The sequence below is a fragment of the Herpailurus yagouaroundi genome, unplaced genomic scaffold, assembly GCF_014898765.1.
Source record: "Herpailurus yagouaroundi ecotype Mexico unplaced genomic scaffold, PumYag 28, whole genome shotgun sequence".
NCBI classification, from domain to species: Eukaryota; Metazoa; Chordata; class Mammalia; order Carnivora; family Felidae; genus Herpailurus; species Herpailurus yagouaroundi.
The window spans coordinates 111,551,518-111,563,798 of NW_024412376.1; the positions used below are offsets into that span (position 1 = coordinate 111,551,518).

General features: G+C 35.4%; 1 protein-coding gene and 1 long non-coding RNA gene across 2 annotated transcripts; both read right to left on the reverse strand.

The window, feature by feature from the left end:
• Window positions 1-2,358: 2,358 nt before the first annotated feature.
• Window positions 2,359-4,215, reverse strand: LOC121031464 (uncharacterized). The gene is made up of 2 exons (XR_005790732.1): window positions 4,155-4,215; window positions 2,359-2,695 (listed from the first exon to the last, which is right to left on the reverse strand). It is a non-coding gene; the product is annotated as an uncharacterized LOC121031464 (long non-coding RNA).
• Window positions 4,216-4,296: 81 nt separating this feature from the next.
• Window positions 4,297-12,061, reverse strand: ODAM (odontogenic, ameloblast associated). Its single transcript, XM_040489999.1, has 10 exons — window positions 12,000-12,061; window positions 11,870-11,911; window positions 11,293-11,340; window positions 10,511-10,744; window positions 9,127-9,174; window positions 6,949-7,053; window positions 6,094-6,141; window positions 5,019-5,090; window positions 4,443-4,589; window positions 4,297-4,308 (listed from the first exon to the last, which is right to left on the reverse strand). Exons 1-10 carry the CDS (start codon window positions 12,048-12,050, stop codon window positions 4,297-4,299), a joined length of 807 nt encoding a protein of 268 aa, XP_040345933.1. The 5' UTR covers window positions 12,051-12,061.
• Between the last annotated feature and the right edge of the window lie 220 nt (window positions 12,062-12,281).

The window sequence follows — 12,281 nt, forward strand, 5'->3', positions numbered from 1 at the left end:
TGTGTTAAAAAAAAAAAAAAAGACCTCAAGACCGTAAAAATGTTTCTCTTAATTTAATAGAAGTGTGATGTCCCCTCCCCCCCCAAATATTTAAAGCAAGCAAGAAAACAAACAAACAAGACCATTGTGAATTATAAAATCTAAGTAGAACTGATTTTGGGCAAATTATTCTGTGTAGAATTTTTCTGTTCAAATCAGTACAAAGTGAATTGGTTGAGCTGCTTTCTCTGCTTCACTTTTTTTTCACTGGCCTGGGATGGGGAGATTGGGATAGTAGGGTTTAAACAAACAAACAAACAAGCAAGCAAACAAAGTATAGTTTTTTGCTTGTATTCTGGTGATACTTCCATTAACTATAACTTCTTCTTTGATAACAAAAAGGTATAGTTTAAAGCTCTTTTATGCAGTACTTTGAAAATGTAGAATATTTTATTGATAGCAAGTCTATTATTCAGATTCTCAAACATAGTTTTTGCTCATGAATACCTTAACATGACTTAACATCTTCCTGAAACAGATTGGATACTGAACAGTCACAGATTAGGGAATTTATTTTTTTTTTAAATTTTTTTTCAACGTTTATTTATTTTTTTGGGACAGAGTAGGGAATTTATTTTTTAAGCTAAGTCACTAAATTGGATCTGTTAAAGCTATCCAGAGTAATAAGGTGCTGTTAATATTTCCTAGAATAAATAAATAATTTCAGCATACTTAGCTTAATGTTAATGTCTTTATAAAAACATTCTCAGAGTAACTTAATGTTTAACATTGTATGATTTTATTTATGCAATACTTATCCATTGTATGCTTCCATCTGTTAATATTGTATTTATGTAATCCTCATATTTTTCACAATATTTATTACTGCAATCCCTGATTTGCAAATTCTTGACTTGATTTTCGTTTGATGCTTAGAGTTTTGCCATTTTCCCTGAATTCTGCTTCTCCTCGCTGTGCCCTTGAACACAGTAGCTATTTGTGCTTATCTCTCCTGTTTAGTCTCTGACCATCTCCTTTCTCCTCCTCCTTAATGAGAAGTTGAATGTGTGCTATGTTCCATAATGTTTTCTAAATAAACAGCATGAATTACCTCATGTAATTTTTTCAGTGACCTTGTGAACTCTTGGAATTTGGGGACACAATGTTCCTAAGTGCTGAATACTGCTTTTATCAGACATCTGGATGTGTGAATCTCTAGGTCATGTCCAACATCAAGAGGTCAGTCAGTTACCTAGAATTACATTCATTCAATTCACTAATTTAGGGGAAAAGGATGAAATATAAGAGGAAAGTAGAGTAGGTGATTATTGGGTTGCTCTTCCATAGGTAAGTAGCAGTTTCCAGAGCCATAATGATACTAAATTCTGGAAAAGGTAAGACTCTGGGAATTTTTATCGGGTTTAAAGCCTAGGATACTAATCAAATTTGTTTGAAACCACCTAACACATAATAATCATTCATTCATTCACTCATTTATACATTCAAATTTCTTTCTGTGTGCATATACTCACACACATCAACACACACCTACATACAAATATGTAAAGCATATTAAGTGTCAGTTCTCCTGTTTTCTCAGAATTTCAGCTGAAGCTCCAAAGCTGAGAAAATAAGTAAGAAGTCCTCCCATAATCACAGGTGAAAGGGGGAAAATTAACATTTTCTGAGTACAGTAAAACCTTGGATTGTGAGTAACTTGTTCTTCAAGTATTCTGCAAGACTAGAAAACATTTCTAATAAATTTTGACTTGATAAATGAGCGATGTCTTGCAATACTAGTAGCACGTGACAGCTAACCTCACATGGTCACAACTGAGCCAATGGTTCTTGAAATTTGCTTTGATATACAAGTGCTTTGGATTATAAGCATGTTTCTGGAACAAATTATGCACACCAACCAAAGTTTTACAACGTATTTTGTATGGCCAGCTATCTTAATTATGTTATTTCATGTACTTCCTTCAGAAGTTCTGAAAGATAAGTATTGTTATCTATGTTTTACACCTGAGAAAACAAATTTCAGGTTAAGTGACTTGCCAAAGACTCCAAACTACATTGAGAGCCAGATCTGATGAAATCCAAAATCTGTGCTCTAGTTTTTACAGGATGTTGCCTCCTCAAAGCCGCCATACGTCTTCCTAGGGACCTACCCTTTTAGGTGATGACATCCACCTGTCTATGTAGCTGTGTCTTACTGGGAGTGTGCACTTCATGATATCTGCCACTAAATAATTTTGATTCTAAGCTGAAGTGCATCAGAAGGAGTCTAGCTGAATGGGCCTGGGGGTAATAATGAGATGATATGTCAAAGATAGGTACACACTTTAAGTCGTTAGTCACAATCACCACACTCACAAATCCAATGACAGTGTATCTTTATTCTCATTTTCCAGAGCTATTCTTTATCAATGCAATCAATGATCTAGTTGATTCAGTGATACTAGCTTCATTCTCATTTTTCTGACTTTCTGGATTATGCAATGATAGGATATTTGAAAAGAAATATAATTTTGTAAAGACGGGACTTATTAAATGATTGTATTATTTTCTATGACTTACTTAAAGAGTGCAATGCTATTTGTAAGTAAAATGAAATTCAAGAGAAGAGTATTTCATATATTTCAAAGAACTGGTATTAGCATTGAGAAAGCAAATAGCCTAAAGTGATATCCGAGGCACCGCCACTTCTTTTTCTCTGAAAAATAAGATAGGAGTATATTTTAATACCAGAGTGCTGATGCATAGGGACACTTGTACCCCAATGTTTACAGCAGCACTTTCAACAATAGCCATATTATGGAAAGAGCCTAAATGTCCATCAACTGATGAATGGATAAAGAAGCTGTGGTTTATATATACAATGGAATACTACTTGGCAATGAGAAAGAATGAAATCTGGCAGTTTGTAGCAACGTGGATGGAACTGAAGAGTATTATGCTAAGTGAAATAAGTCAGTCAGAGGAAGAGAGATACCATATGTTTTTACTCATATGTGGATCTTGAGAAACTTTAACAGAAGACCATGGGGGAGGGGAAGGGGAAAAAAGTTACACAGAGGGATGGAGGCAAACCATAAGAGACTCTTAAATACTGAGACAAACTAAGGATTGATGGGGAGTGGGGAGAGGGGAAAATGGGTGATGGGCATTGAGGAGCGCACCTGTTGGGATGAGCACTGGGTGTTGTATGGAAACCAATTTGACAATAAATTGTATAAAAAGGGAGTATATTTTAATACCAATAGGCTGTTTTATGTAATATTTTCTAGATATTTTCCAAAATGCTTAACAAAAAGTTAGAAAACTTAACCTCTGGCACTGTTGTCGCCTAGAGTAAAGGTCACACTATACTGAAATCCTTTAGTATTTCTGATTAAATAACTTGAATTGAGTTGCATTGTACAAAATGTCACATTATAAAAGTGACTTTTCTAAAGAGGTGCTAAACTATTCAATTCTGGTTGGATTTTTGTAGATTTTTTTTCAACTGAAGAATGCTGAGTATTCATTTTCATAGAAGGAGGAATCAGAAAAGACTCTTAGCAGGGAGGAGATTTCAAAAAAACCTTTGCCTTTTACTTTTCCCTTGAGGCCAGATTGTTTGCTTTTTAGTGTCTGCTCCTTACTTCTTGGTGCCATTCCAGCTTGCCCTTCTATCAAACACTCATGAGCCTCGGCCAACCAAGCCCATTGGGACAGGTAATTAATTAAGGTTATATTTGATAGAAAAATCATGGAATTTTTAATTTCCATGTGATTGTGCAATTTTTTTTTTAACCCTTGGAGACTTTATTTCATTCCAAGCCAACACAGATGTATTGGCAAAGTTACTTCTACCTTGCAAAGCAGAGTGATGATTTAGGAGAACTGATTCTATATTGTGTTTGTAGAATGTCTTTTACACATTTACTACCTATGTTTTCAGAGTTAATACCAAACATATGGCATAGGCATACATGATTCTCAAAAATTTATTTTTATTTTAAAAAACATTGCTAAAGTCCCCCAAATTATTAGCTTTGTAGGACTGTCTAAACACTAACTTCCCCCCTTTTGATAAGACCTCTTCATTAGTTCCCCTGACAGTTTTTTGTTTCTCTTTTAATTTAGGGTAAGTCATGGTATTTAATGCATGCCTCTTGGCAAATACTTACCAAAAACTCTGAACGATTAGGACACCATCTTATGGTTCCTTTTGGTAATCAGTATTGGCCTAGTGAGAAAAGGACATTCACAAGAAGTTCTTATTAAATAAAAATTAAATTGTATTCTAATTAATTGATTATGAATAATCAATTATTGGCCTCCCTATTCAAGGTAAAGACCACATATTTTACTATATCATTACCTCTCTCATTATTTCCATGACTAAGTTCTATAAACATTAACTTTATATTTTCTATTAGATAACAATTTCTTACATAAAATGGATCTTTGTTTACCTTCTTTTCCATCACCTGGGGGGTAATAGTTGGGTCCATAGCAGGAGCAAAATAATTTGTAGTGCTGGGTTTTTGTGAAGTAGAAGGAATGAAAAGTCCTCTGTTGGCATGCTTAAAGTTTATCATTTCTTTTTGTGCTCCTGCTGGCTATGAAGAATTAGAAAGAAAACTAAGTGGTTACCGGTTCAAGTATGAGGTCAAAATTGGGAAGAATATAAAGCAATAGGATTGAGATGCAAGGCAAAGAATTTTCTTGAGAAGTAAATGACTTCATTGGTTTCCTAGGTTATAATCTATCACAGAAACACTATAAATAAATACCAGCAAACATGGATGTTTCTTGATACCTGATTTTAAATGAGTGTACCTAGGAGTGTATCTTATATAGAGTAGTAAATATTTGGTAATCTGCATAAATTGAATCTTGATTGGCATAAGATTATGGGTGGAAAGAGGAATAATTGTTGATGGAAAAATAATAATAAAGTTTTCATTAAAATGCACAATAGTGCGGGAACCTGTAGGTTGTCAGTTGCTGATTTCTGATAGGTAGCACAGTGTGGTGAGGAATCTTACCATCACAACAGTTTCAGAAGCTGTGTCTGTGAAGGGATCTAAGGCTAGTTGCTGCTGGACTCCCGGTATAACCTGAAAAATTGGAAAGTTTTTAAAAAGCCTAAATTTTTCATCTATAAAATAGTGGTTTTACATTCAAGGCAATTAGCACACGTCTCAACTTCTTTAATTTCAGTTTCTTAAAAACAAACATAATCATTTAGATTCGAGAAAGAGAAAAGTAACTCGTGACATGGGACATACAACTCTGCTTGTGTTGTTAGGAGCTTGCTGGACATTCTCTGCTGGGCCCTGGTGTTCTGTTGAATATTAACAACCCTGCAGAATACCAACATCAGACAGGGTCATGTCTGAACATGATGAAGTACAACAAAAACAAGATCACTCTGTAATCTTGTGTAAAGCAAGGTCACCATGCTAGCCACAAAAATACCAGGTATCCTCATATCCTGGATAATCTGAGAAACTCTTCTTTTTTTATGAATCATAGCCTTTGCCTTGCTCTGTTGTTCTTATCTTCTAGGTAAGAATTGTTTAATTAACCAGTTGTAGAATTATCAATCATTTCCTGAGAATACCAAATTCAGAGTGAACCATTACTTCCTGAAGTCTCCCCAAAATCACCTGACAGAAGCCTAGAAAAGTCGCCTTCCTATTAAGACACCCACAGGGATGCCTGAGTGATTCAGTTGGCTAAGTGTCCAACTTTTGATCTCAGCTCAGGTCATGATCTCATGGTTTATGGCATGGATCCCCATGTAGGGCTCTGCACTGACAGCACAGAGCTTGGGGTTCTCTCCCCCTCCCTCTCTGCCCCATCCTGCTCATGTGCTCTCTTTCTCTCTCTCAAAATAAAGAAATAAACTTAAAAAAAGATTTATTAAGAAAAAAAGACACCCAGAGTTCCCCATGTGTGTCCTCCGCTGTTGCAATGAGTAGATAAATCTAATTTTGTTCAACTATGGTGGTGTTCCTGATGGGTTTTGGATGAAGGGCACTGATGGATTTAATAGGTCATGAAGCAAGTCATTTGAAAAGTTAGTTTTGTTTTTAATGAAAAATATGCATTACTTACAGGTTCTACTTGTACTGGAATATATCCAAATTGGGTATAGAATGGCATCTGTCAGATTTTTGGAAAATGTGTTAGATTTGTTGTATGATTTTGTCATAATTTTATAATAAATGACTTAAAATTATATATAATATTGTATTATATTATAATTATATTAAATACTTTTTTAATAAAAGTTCATATCTTCTAGGTGATAAAAATTATTGATAAATTACCAAGCATCTTTTTAATACTGTATTATTCCTAGCTTAAAATTTCCCCTTTCTCTCTAAATTAACACGTCTCAGAATTACTACCACAAGTCTCTTAAAGCATACTTTTCAGTTTTCTCTAATTTGGTTTTAGAGTGGTGATAAGCTACTAAAAATTTCCCCCATTCTAACTAAAAGAAATCTAGTTATGTATGTGCCACCTGGAATTACATTAGAATTCCAAAAATGTATTGCAGGGTTACAAACTCAATATAAAGTATCTAATTGTTATCTAGTGATCCTAGGTGCCGTCTGTCATGGGGGATATTTATTTATTTATTTTTTAATAATAGCCACATGTAAATATGACAAGAGGGATGCTGGTAACTTTTAAAAAATTAGAAGATTTTTCCCAAGATGATGCAACCTTTGGTCTCTGATTTTACTGAAGTCCACTCACTGACTTCGTTCTTTTTAAAATTCAGCTTCGAGCACTTCCATCTTAGTGATATGTTAGGAGAACGCACTATATCTTTTTGTCACCATCAGTCTAGGCTGTTGACTTTTGCAGTAAATATACTCAGATATTCTCTTCTCTGAAAATTTACTATAACTTCTCTATTCTCAGGAGGAACTAGTCAGATTACAATCAAATAGTAGTTACCTGCTCCTCAAATTGCTGCTGTCCTGTTTGTGGAGGTGACTGTGTGGCTGTCTGTTGAGGTTGTTCCCAAGGTAGGAGCATGTAGACTGGATAGTACTGAAACATCTATTTGTAAACAGAAAAGTACATAAGAGCTTCCATTAGATCCACATAGGTCTTTAAAAAAAGTCTTCTAATGTCAATATTGTTTTACAGCATATATATATATATATATATATATATATATGCATAAAGTAGTCCTTCTTTAAGCACATATATGCATATATGCATAAAGTAGTCCTTCTCAGACTTTAGAAATAACTCATATTACACATGAAGCTGGACTTTAAGATTGCACTTAATAGAAGACCATGGGGGAGGGAAAGGAAAAAGAAAGTTAGAGAGGGAGAGACCCAAACCATAAGAGACTCTTAAAAACAGAATAAACTGAGGGTTGATGGGAGGTTGGAGGGAGGGGAGGGTTGCTGATGGGCATTGAGGAGGGCACCTGTGGGGATGAGCACTGGATGTTGTATGGAAACCAATTTGACAATAAATTTCATATTAAAAAAAAAAAAAGACTGCTTGGTCAAACACATTAAGGAAGTAGTAAAATAACAAGATTTTCAAAAATGGCACCTTGGACCTTACATAAAAACTGTAGATTTTATATACAGACATCATGTACAAATTACTTTGCGAATATCTAAGAAGAGAATTGTTTAGCAGCATTTTCCATATTTTTTGAGAATCATTATTCCGCAGGATATGGTATTAGAAGTTCAATAATAAGGAACAAATTCTCAAGAATGTTTTGCCTTTAATAATTGCCATTTTGAGACAATCCCTATGCATTTTTAGAATATTGGACAACCCAGAAATAGACAAGGAAATGCTTTAACTGCAACTTTAACATGCCACACATTAGCATGTATTGGCTTCCATTTATATCTGTGTGTGTCTACACATGCATATGTGTTTACAGAAAATGGGGACCTTAGTATGTACATAGAGTTTAGTATGCTGTTTTGTTTCCTTGCATAACTAAATAAGAGAGAATAATAGATATAAGAGTTAAAAAACAACAACAAGTGTAGTTTGAGAAGTACATTTTATGCAGTGGTTCTTACTTTTGGCTACGAGTTAAAATCACCTATTTAGCATTTTAACAGATAATCATACTTGGGATCTACTCATCAGGTCTTGATTCATTAGGTGTGGGCAGGGTCCGGGCATTTGTAATTTTGAAAATTACAGAGGGTGGAGAGCCACTGGTTTAATGGTTAAAAGAAGGATGAAGAATTATATTCCCTGAAGAATTATATTCCCAGTCATCTATTTACTTCCATTAGGATTGGGAATTTAATCTCACTAAGACTTAGTTTCCTGATCCTTAAAATGAAGCAGTTTCACTTACCAAGTATAGAATGAGGTAATGTCTAGAAGTAACTTTTATTTTATGATGAGGGTGGGACAAAATTACATAATTATGATTACATGGGAGCCAAGTGGTGTAACTTTTGATGAAATGGTCAGTTTTCTGCTGGTGAATAATTTATCTATGTCCCTATTTCTTTGAACCTAGTTTATTATAAAATTAATTAAACTAATCTTAAGAGGGTTTTTCATATTACTGTAATGATTATACTAGTTGGCATTCATTTTTTAAGATCTCTTATTTAATAGAAATCACCATTCGATTGTAATATGAAGTTAAATTGAAAATACACACAAGAACCTGGAAATATTTTGAGCAGAGTGCCATACTGCCAAATAACATGGTAAGCGTTTTTTATCTCTTCATCATATCATAATTTATCAATTTAACACATCTACCTCTAAAACAAAATTCAGGGTTGGAAAAAGTCAGCCTACAGTATTTTTTTAGTTCCCAAATGCCAGTACAAATGCCATGCAGAGGGAACGTGACTTACGGCTTGGTGAGCTCCTTTATTCCCAATACACTAATGCCCTGGAAACTCGGGAATCTCCTTAGCTGTTCTTCCTTCAGGAGTTATTATGTAAGCCTAAAATTAACAAACTGATGCAATCCCAGCAATGGTGGCACTAGACAGAGATAATTGTATAAGTTTCATAGCCCTGCTATAAGAGTCAGAGCTACAAATATAAAAGAAAGCATTAGGTGGAGAGTATATATAGCCATCTGTCTGTAGGAGTGACAGTATTCCATTTATTTACCTGTGCTTGCTCTTGAGGCATTTTGAAGGAGAACACATAGGGCATAACCTGCCGAAAAAAAGGTATAAAAAATGATACTTGACTTTTAAAAATATATTTTAAAAATATTTTTTAATGTTTATTTTTGAAAGAGAGAGACAGAGTGCAAGCAGGGAAGGGGGAGAGAGAGAGGGAGACACAGAATCCAAAGCAAGCTCCAGGCTCTGAGCTATCAGCACAGAGCCTGATGGGTGCGAACTCACAAACCAGGAGATCATGACCTGAGCAGAAGTTGGATGCTTAACTGACTGAGCTAACCAGGTGCCCTTAAAGATATATTTTTTAGATGTTTACTTATTTATTTTGAGAGAGAGAGAGAAAGAGAGAGAGAGAGAGAGAGAGAGAGAGAGAGAGAGAGAGGATGCACACTTGTGAGCGGACACACATGAGCAGAGGAGGGGCATAGAGAGAGAGATTGAGAGAGAATCCCAAGCAGGCTCTGTGCTGTAGTGTAGAGCCAGATGCAGGACTCAATCCCACAAACCATGAGATCATGACCTGAGCCAGAATCAAGATTCAGATGTTTGAGGTTCCTGGGTAGCTAAGTCGGTTGGTGGCCAACTTTGGCTCAGGTCATAATCTCACGCTTGGTGAGTTCGAGGCCTGCATCAGGCTCTGTGCTGACTGAAACTCAGAGCTTGCAGTCTGCTCTGGACTCTGTGTCTCTCTCTTTCTCTGCCCTATCCTGCTCACACTGTCTCTCTCTTTCTCTCTCAAAATGAATAAAACATTAAAAAAACTCAGATGCTTAACCAACTGAGTCACCCAGGCACCCCTGTACTCGACTTTTTAACATAAAATTCCGGAGCTGTTTTTCTTAGACCTAGCCACTACATGTGTGATTTATATACAAGACTTCTGTGACAACAAAAGGGTATCTATTATGTGTATGTCATTAATGAAAATTGTTTCTTTTTTAAAGATGAAATTTCTCTAATTATCTTTTCTAAGACTTGTTTTATCACTTTTGATTTGTGACTGTGATATAATAGCTGATTTAAATAGCCTTTTTTCATGTGAGAAATCAGAAAAGATAGGGAAGTACTTCCAGTGATGGTAGAGCAAATTATGAGAAAGAATTCTCTCTCAGTAACCCCTGTCTTATATTAAAGAACTCCTGTCTTGTTTTTTGTTTGTTTGTTTGGATTTTGTTTTTAAGAGATAGAGAATGAGCAGGGGAGAGAGAGAGATCATGACCTGAGCTGGAATCAAGAGTCAGACGTTTAATTGTCTGAGCCACACAGGCTCCCTGCTCCTGTCTTATTGTAAAGCTGATTCATAATTCATTTTCACATTCAAAGTGAGTTACCTCTCCAAAGAATAAGATGGGAGAGGCTCAACTTACATGATTAGAGCCCTGTTGGGTCTGTGGTGATGTTTGAGGCTGTGAGGGGTCCAGCTGTCCCACCTGAGTTCCCTGTGCAAAACTGACCCATCCTGGGAAAGGTGTCTGATTTGGGAACAGTCCAGCCAACCGGTCAAAAGCTGATAAAGAGAATTGGGAGAGCCCTGGAATTTGAGCTTGCTGCTGCTGTTGTAGAATCCCAGAGAAAGGAGGAATCCATGAATTCAATGGGCCCTGGGAGGACATGAAAGAAAGGAAGAATTTCTCTTTCATTTCAGAAAGAATTTAAAATCAGTCCTGAGCGAGAAAAGGACAAAATGTAAACGATTTCTGCAATTCTACTGCAGCATTATAAAAAAGGACAGCATTTTAGGACATTATGAGCTGTGCAAATAGCATGACCAATGCTAAATTCCCAGAGATCATAAAAAATATGGGGCAGAGTGAGGTGGATGAAGGGTATGGTTTCTGCAGTTGCCAGACTGGTTGTAAATCTTCTTCTTCTTCAACTGAGTATGACTTTGTGTAAATAGTTAATTTAACTATCTCATAGTTGTGAGAATTTGTGTCTGGCATGTGTCAAATTCTCAGTAAATAAATCTTAATCAGATTACAGATTTTACTTTTGTCTTCAAACAAAGGTCATTAGAATATATGGGATGAATCCATAACCTTAATAATTGAGATTTCAGAAATGAAATCAGAAAACATTTTGTCCTCATACAAACTACTGTAAAAAAATAAGTCATAGGCAAATCTTCTTAGAATAATCTTAGAGGTACCTGAAACTGTAGTGGCTGAAGCTGAGCAGTATTAAGATTCAGAAGTAACTAGAAAAGGAAAGATAATATGAAAACCAGATTATTACACATGCTAAAACGATTAAGAACGATGTTTACTACAAATAAAGAATAAGTCAGAGCTGACTGATCCGTTTCCTGCTAGTGGTGTTTTCTCACTAAGCTTATGCTAAATTACTGTGATTAGAGATTAGGATTTAACCACCTCTCCCCTGCTGTGTATAAACTTGCAAAACTTCAGCCCATTCCAGTGGGTTAGCCACTCACTTTATGCTCTTAAACACCTATACACATCTGTATTAGGTGCTATTAGAATAAAAATATATATGAGATACTGTCTCTGCCTTTAAAGAGTTTACTGTCAAAGAGGGGAGCAAAATGATATTCTAGAAATAACCTGGTACACCCAATAAACATCAGTATTGGAAATATATTTGGATGTAAGGGCTAATGGATAGGCATGCAGGGTAAATTAATGAAGGCTTTTATCTCTGCTCTACTGGGTTTCCATAGAAACAAACAAACAAAATGGAGAGATTGTTGTAGTATTTCAACTAACCTCATTGCTGTTGCTTGCAGACATAAGGCGCTGTGGGATAAGCTAAAAAATAAACAACAAACAAATGGTGAAAGAAGGATTTGTTAAAGGTTCCCCACAATGGTTTTAGTTATACCATAAGATCACTTACTGGGGCTGACATTGTGGCTCCCAGAAGCCCAAGAAGAATTATAGTTTTCATTTTCAGATGAAATAGCTAGAAAATAAGTTGTAAAATTGACCTTTAAAGAGAACCTCTGTGTAAAAATCATGATAACAATAATTTGTTAGTATTGTTCCATCAGAGGAGTGGTTGGGTGAATTCAATAGTATTTACTTATATATTAGGATTTAAAATAAAAAAGTCATACTTATAAATATCTATAACAGAACTTATTCTTTTTCTCAGAGCAGCTCTTTATAAAAACCAGAA

Bases quoted from the DNA above. Each gene is read 5' to 3' on its own strand.
- ODAM (XM_040489999.1), bottom strand. From the start codon at position 12,050: ATGAAAACTATAATTCTTCTTGGGCTTCTGGGAGCCACAATGTCAGCC. The intron at 10,745-11,292 runs GTACCTCTAAGA...ATGTCCTCCCAG, and splicing joins TTCAGCCACTACAGTTTCAG to GGCCCATTGAATTCATGGAT. The intron at 5,091-6,093 runs GTAAGTAATGCA...CCAATTTTTCAG, and splicing joins TTCCAGTACAAGTAGAACCT to GTTATACCGGGAGTCCAGCA.